This window comes from Oncorhynchus keta, chromosome 17 (assembly GCF_023373465.1).
Source record: "Oncorhynchus keta strain PuntledgeMale-10-30-2019 chromosome 17, Oket_V2, whole genome shotgun sequence".
In the NCBI taxonomy this organism is placed as follows: Eukaryota; Metazoa; Chordata; class Actinopteri; order Salmoniformes; family Salmonidae; genus Oncorhynchus; species Oncorhynchus keta.
This window is the reverse complement of record NC_068437.1, coordinates 50,921,413-50,928,981: the sequence shown is the minus strand read 5'-3', so window position 1 is coordinate 50,928,981 and position 7,569 is coordinate 50,921,413. Positions and strand designations below refer to the sequence as shown.

Genomic DNA, 7,569 nt, shown 5'->3' with positions numbered 1-7,569 from the left:
CCTTGTTTTCTACGTTCATAGAGTACCGCAGTATGAGTCATAATACCCATAAAACCTAGCGGTGAAACAAGGAAATGGTTCCAATCATTTTTCCGTCATTCATTTTGCTCTTAGGGGATTTTTGAAACGCTTAAAATAAGGGCTTTATTTCGTGTAGGTTTACCCTTGGGTCACGTGTTGTTATCCGTGTAAATCTCTCTCGGACAAGATAACTTTTATAAATATATTAATTCACCTGTATTTACCCCCCCAATGAAAGGCTAATTAGCTGCTAATGTGGTTATTAGAAAGAACTAAAAATTCCATGATGATGTGGACGAAATTGCCGAATCGAGGCAAAGGTTAGAATCACTGGATTACCAATCTAATGTTAGCTACATTTTGTAATTATTATTAAATTGGTTACATTTCTTTCAATTGACAATTCTGTGAACTGTCTTGTGCAAGTTCTAAATTGACACAATACCTGTTAGCCAATTTGTCAGATAGAGATGACATGCAAGAGTCTTGCATGATGTCTACTTTGATGCATAGCTGTCATCAAGGCAAAGGGTGGCTATTTGAAGAATCTCAAATATAAAATATATTTAGATTTGTTTAACACTTTTTTTTGCTTACTACATAATTCTCTATGTGTTATTTCATACTGTTGATGTGTACACTATTATTCTGCAATGTAGAAAATAGGAAAAATAAAGAAACCCTTGAATGAGTAGGTGTTCTAAAACTTTTTGACGTGTAGTGTATATCTATTTAAAAAAAAATAGATGTTGGTTTCCGGATGATGCACAATGCTGCCTTGATGGCAACACTACCGAGCAGCGCATATTACTGTTGGATTTGAGAAGGGCGCTCCTCCCTCTCCGCTTTTGCACGGTCACGTCACGGGCCATAGACCGGTGTCCCGCTGATCAGCATAATCGAATCCACCCATTTGTTCGAGCAGTCACTAGACTAGACTATTTTTTCAGTATAATAGACTCCTAGCTCACGCCCGTTAGTCAATCCGGTTCCAAATCTAATGCAAACAACTAACCCGGTTCACCCGGGCCATTAATCCAATTCCCCTCAGTGGGCTGATAGTGGCAGGTGATAAATAGCCAATTGTAGGTCAGATCAAAGACCGCGTGATCATTGTTTTTCTCTGTTTTTTGTTGTTGTCCGTGGATTAAAACTGTCGAGTCGAATGACCCCAACACATACCGAGAAGCTTGTTGTGAACCGTGTTTACATGTTCGTTTGATTTCGCTGTTACGAGAGTCAATGAATTCTTCAGATTTCCACCAACCGTCATCAAGAAACTGGTATGTTATCATATATCCTGGCTAGACTGTTACATTTAGATAGCTAACGTTACCCGTTTAGTGTCTGTTTCTGGAATACCGGTAGCTAGCAATTCTAGCTAAGTAGCTGTTGTAAACTAGCTAATGTTCGTGCATAGATTGCCTACTTCCCAAGGTTTAATAAAAAAAAGTGCTATAGATATGATTGTAATCCAGTGGGATAACACATCTACAACATGGTGATTTAACGTATTAGCTGCGGCTAGCTAGTACACATTGGTCATTGGGTGCATTTGCAGTTCTGCAATCGACAGGCTAGCGCCACTAGTAAAGCCATCCGGATAACAGCCGCCTATCCCAGAGCTGGCCTTACCATCTCCAATATGTTTTAAACTACACAGTACCTCTTTAGTCATGTTTATTTTTTATTGTTCACCAGCTTCATGAAGGAATAAACAAATGAAAGCTGCCTTCCGAGACCAAGAGGGATGTCTCTGAGATGTGTTCCAGATTCTTGTGTGCTCAAAGTAAGCAGAGTAGCGAACTTCTGGCATACACAAGGTCAACGAGCAGCATCACTTCCATTGTCTTCTCAACAACACCCTCCTTGTAGGTTTGATGTCCGAGCAGGCCTGAGCCACAAAGTTGGCTTTCTCAGCTGGAAGTATACCCACAGCACAAAAAGTAGAATTCGCAATAAGATCTGGCTCTCCAGAGCTAGTCAGATAAGACACAGGCTTGGCCTCCACACCAGTGTCTACTACTTAAATACATCCACCTCACGCTGGTCCACTGGTCTCAGCCACACCATGTCGCGCTTCAGGAGCACCCTGGACTCCGTCTCCAAGGCGGTGAGCGGGTCACACGCTGAGCTCCTCTCCAAGATAGCCCGGCTCAAAGCCAAACCTAAACAGAAGGCCATTGAGGCTGGCAAAGTGTTGGAAGCCAACCCGGAGATGGGGCTAACACCACAGGGTCATGGTACTGTAGGGTACCCAGCTCTAACCCCAGCCCCAGTTCCTGCCTATACCTCCGCTAACACCACTGTTAATGCTAATGCACCTTCTCCAATCCCTGCCTCGGTGTCTGCCCCTAGTCCTCCACCTACTACAGCCACTGCTTCTACACCCACACCTACTCTATCTCCAACACTTACACCTACTCCATATCTTACACCTGGCCCTACTCCTGGCATTACCGCCAGTGTCCCTCCCATTGCCACCCCTCGCCCCAACATTGCCAGGGCAAATGCTGCTGTCTCAGGCCCCAGTATCCAGGAAGTCAGACAGAGGAGGATGCAGCGTGCAGCCACAGCATCCATTGTCACAACCACTGTGGCCACCAACGGGACCACCAATGGGACCACCAACGGGACCACCAAGAGGCTGGAGCAGGTCAGATCACCACTACCAACAGAGAGTAGTGCACCTGAGAGAGCCACCACCACAGTCTCCCAACAGACCACAACACAACTCTTCCATCCCAGCTCCTTCTCAGTTAACCTGGATGAGACCTACAACTACCTGTCCCACCACGTGAACTCGTACTTCAGCAACATAACAAAGTCTGATGAGGATAAAGAGCATAACACAGACCGTGGTTCCACTGACCTCCTGCCGATGTCAGAAAAACCGTCCCCAGGGTCTGCTACACCCGTAAGTTCCCCATCTTCTAAAAAGGGTATCGGCCGTTACCTATCCTACTCTGGTGACACTGTACAGGCCTTTGTAGGGAGCTACATTGCTCCCCTGGTCCCCAGGTTTAGCAGGGCAGCTGCTGAACCCAAGAGTGCTGCTGGAGAGCAGAAGAGGTTGAAGGCACAAGAGGCAGGAGCAAAGCCATGGCAAGGAGAGGTGGCAGTGAATACGGAACAGAAGGCTGCTGAGGAGAGGGCCAAGAGACTGCTGCTCCAAAGAGAGAAGGTAGGCCTACATGATAGTGTCTGTCAAGGGTCTGACTGTTAGGAATCATGTTGAAAAGGAATGTAACCTGTTGAAGCATGACAGACCAGGTGAAAGCTATGATCCCTTGTTGATGTCACTTTTTAAATCCACTTCAATCAGTGTAGATGAAGAGGAGGAGACAGGCTAAAGGAGGATTTTTAAGCCTTGAGACAATTGAGACATGGATTGTCTGTGTGTGCCATTCAAAGAGTGAATGGGCGAGACAAAAGATTACGTGCCTTTGAACGGGGTATGGTAGTAAGTGCAAGGCGCACCGGTTTGTCAATAACTCGTTTTTTGTCACTACTGTGGCCTGTTGTTTTCATATCAATACAACAACATACACAGGCAAAGTACACCTGTTTACTAGGTTGTCGATTCCAGAAACCTCACAGGGTTATTTTTGAAGAGGGATTCTAGGAACCCCTCTATCTAGCACACTGTGCCACTGTCACATCATACGTTGGAGTCACAACTGGTGGGACATATGAGTCCTGGCAACGTTCCACCACAGGCTATACCCTCCATATACAACTATGTCATGTAGGCATCAATGGACGCTGCTGAGGGGAGGACGGCTCATAATAATGGCTGGAGCGGAGCGAATGGAATGGCATCAAACACATGGAAATCATGTGTTTAATGTATTTAATCCACCACTTATTCTGCTCCAACTTTTACCATGAGCCCGTCCTCCCTACTTATTCTGCTCCAGTCGTTACCAGGAGCCAGTCCTCCCTACTTATTCTGCTCCAGTTGTTACCAGGAGCCAGTCCTCCCTACTTATTCTGCTCCAGTCGTTACCAGGAGCCCGTCCTCCCTACTTATTCTGCTCCAGTTGTTACCATGAGCCCGTCCTCCCTACTTATTCTGCTCCAGTTGTTACCAGGAGCCAGTCCTCCCTACTTATTCTGCTCCAGTTGTTACCATGAGCCCGTCCTCCCTACTTATTCTGCTCCAGTCGTTACCAGGAGCCAGTCCTCCCTACTTATTCTGCTCCAGTCGTTACCAGGAGCCAGTCCTCCCTACTTATTCTGCTCCAGTCGTTACCAGGAGCCAGTCCTCCCTACTTATTCTGCTCCAGTCGTTACCAGGAGCCCGTCCTCCCTACTTATTCTGCTCCAGTCGTTACCAGGAGCCCGTCCTCCCTACTTATTCTGCTCCAGTCGTTACCATGAGCCCGTCCTCCCTACTTATTCTGCTCCAGTTGTTACCAGGAGCCCGTCCTCCCTACTTATTTCTGCTCCAGAGCCAGTCCTCCCTACTTATTCTGCTCCAGTTACCAGGAGCCAGTCCTCCCTACTTATTCTGCTCCAGTTGTTACCATGAGCCCGTCCTCCCTACTTATTCTGCTCCAGTTGTTACCAGGAGCCAGTCCTCCCTACTTATTCTGCTCCAGTTGTTACCATGAGCCCGTCCTCCCTACTTATTCTGCTCCAGTCGTTACCAGGAGCCAGTCCTCCCTACTTATTCTGCTCCAGTCGTTACCAAGAGCCAGTCCTCCTCCCTACTTATTCTGCTCCAGTCGTTACCAGGAGCCAGTCCTCCCTACTTATTCTGCTCCAGTCGTTACCAGGAGCCAGTCCTCCCTACTTATTCTGCTCCAGTTCTGCTCAGTTGTTACCATGAGCCCGTCCTCCCTACTTATTCTGCTCCAGTCGTTACCAGGAGCCAGTCCTCCCTACTTATTCTGCTCCAGTTGTTACCATGAGCCCGTCCTCCCTACTTATTCTGCTCCAGTCGTTACCAGGAGCCAGTCCTCCCTACTTATTCTGCTCCAGTCGTTACCAGGAGCCAGTCCTCCCTACTTATTCTGCTCCAGTCGTTACCAGGAGCCAGTCCTCCCTACTTATTCTGCTCCAGTCGTTACCAGGAGCCAGTCCTCCCTACTTATTCTGCTCCAGTCGTTACCAGGAGCCAGTCCTCCCTACTTATTCTGCTCCAGTCGTTACCAGGAGCCAGTCCTCCCTACTTATTCTGCTCCAGTCGTTACCATGAGCCCGTCCTCCCTACTTATTCTGCTCCAACGTTACCATGAGCCCGTCCTCCCTACTTATTCTGCTCCAGTCGTTACCAGGAGCCAGTCCTCCCTACTTATTCTGCTCCAGTTACCAGGAGCCAGTCCTCCCTACTTATTCTGCTCCAGTTGTTACCATGAGCCCGTCCTCCCTACTTATTCTGCTCCAGTTGTTACCAGGAGCCAGTCCTCCCTACTTATTCTGCTCCAACTTTTACCATGAGCCCGTCCTCCCTACTTATTCTGCTCCAGTCGTTACCAGGAGCCAGTCCTCCCTACTTATTCTGCTCCAGTCGTTACCAGGAGCCAGTCCTCCCTACTTATTCTGCTCCAGTCGTTACCAGGAGCCAGTCCTCCCTACTTATTCTGCTCCAGTCGTTACCAGGAGCCAGTCCTCCCTACTTATTCTGCTCCAGTCGTTACCAGGAGCCAGTCCTCCCTACTTATTCTGCTCCAGTTGTTACCAGGAGCCAGTCCTCCCTACTTATTCTGCTCCAGTCGTTACCAGGAGCCAGTCCTCCCTACTTATTCTGCTCCAGTCGTTACCATGAGCCCGTCCTCCCTACTTATTCTGCTCCAGTCGTTACCAGGAGCCAGTCCTCCCTACTTATTCTGCTCCAGTTGTTACCAGGAGCCAGTCCTCCCTACTTATTCTGCTCCAGTCGTTACCAGGAGCCCGTCCTCCCTACTTATTCTGCTCCAGTCGTTACCATGAGCCCGTCCTCCCTACTTATTCTGCTCCAGTCGTTACCAGGAGCCAGTCCTCCCTACTTATTCTGCTCCAGTCGTTACCAGGAGCCAGTCCTCCCTACTTATTCTGCTCCAGTCGTTACCAGGAGCCCGTCCTCCCTACTTATTCTACTCCAGTCGTTACCAGGAGCCCGTCCTCCCTACTTATTCTGCTCCAGTCGTTACCATGAGCCCGTCCTCCCTACTTATTCTGCTCCAGTCGTTACCATGAGCCAGTCCTCCCTACTTATTCTGCTTGTTACCAGGAGTCCTCCCTACTTACCAGTCGTTACCAGGAGCCAGTCCTCCCTACTTATTCTACCCCAGTCGTTACCAGGAGCCCGTCCTCCCTACTTATTCCTCCAGTCGTTACCAGGAGCCCTCCTCCCTACTTATTCTGCTCCAGTTGTTACCAGGAGCCAGTCCTCCCTACTTATTCTGCTCCAGTCGTTACCATGAGCCCGTCCTCCCTACTTATTCTACTCCAGTCGTTACCATGAGCCCGTCCTCCCTACTTATTCTGCTCCAGTCGTTACCAGGAGCCAGTCCTCCCTACTTATTCTACCCCAGTCGTTACCAGGAGCCCGTCCTCCCTACTTATTCTGCTCCAGTTGTTACCAGGAGCCCGTCCTCCCTACTTATTCTGCTCCAGTCGTTACCATGAGCCCGTCCTCCCTACTTATTCTACTCCAGTCGTTACCAGGAGCCAGTCCTCCCTACTTATTCTGCCCCAGTCGTTACCAGGAGCCCGTCCTCCCTACTTATTCTGCTCCAGTTGTTACCAGGAGCCCGTCCTCCCTACTTATTCTGCTCCAGTCGTTACCAGGAGCCCGTCCTCCCTACTTATTCTGCTCCAGTTGTTACCAGGAGCCCGTCCTCCCTACTTATTCTACCCCAGTCGTTACCAGGAGCCCGTCCTCCCTACTTATTCTACTCCAGTTGTTACCAGGAGCCCGTCCTCCCTACTTATTCTGCTCCAGTCGTTACCATGAGCCCGTCCTCCCTACTTATTCTACTCCAGTCGTTACCAGGAGCCAGTCCTCCCTACTTATTCTACCCCAGTCGTTACCAGGAGCCCGTCCTCCCTACTTATTCTGCTCCAGTTGTTACCAGGAGCCCGTCCTCCCTACTTATTCTGCTCCAGTTGTTACCAGGAGCCCGTCCTCCCTACTTATTCTGCTCCAGTTGTTACCAGGAGCCAGTCCTCCCTACTTATTCTGCTCCAGTCGTTACCAGGAGCCAGTCCTCCCTACTTATTCTGCTCCAGTCGTTACCAGGAGCCAGTCCTCCCTACTTATTCTACTCCAGTCGTTACCAGGAGCCCGTCCTCCCTACTTATTCTGCTCAGTTGTTACAGTTGTTACCAGGAGCCCGTCCTCCCTACTTATTCTGCTCCAGTTGTTACCAGGAGCCAGTCCTCCCTACTCCTATTCTACTCCAGTCGTTACCATGAGCCTGTCCTCCCTACTTATTCTGCTCCAGTTGTTACCAGGAGCCAGTCCTCCCTACTTATTCTGCTCCAGTCGTTACCATGAGCCCGTCCTCCCTACTTATTCTGCTCCAGTCGTTACCATGAGCCTGTCCTCCCTACTTATTC

At 49.1% G+C, this 7,569-nt stretch overlaps 1 protein-coding gene across 1 annotated transcript in view; it reads left to right on the top strand.

Moving 5' to 3' along the window:
• The first annotated feature begins 950 nt into the window (after positions 1-950).
• LOC118371671 (calcium-independent phospholipase A2-gamma-like) overlaps positions 951-7,569 on the top strand; it is a 47,580-nt gene continuing 40,961 nt past the window's right edge. The window contains exons 1-2 of the mRNA XM_052466347.1: positions 951-1,304; positions 1,723-3,205. Of these exons, the coding sequence (XP_052322307.1) occupies positions 1,772-3,205 (1,434 nt within the window). The 5' untranslated portion in view covers positions 951-1,304; positions 1,723-1,771. The remainder of the gene's footprint in view (positions 1,305-1,722; positions 3,206-7,569) is intronic.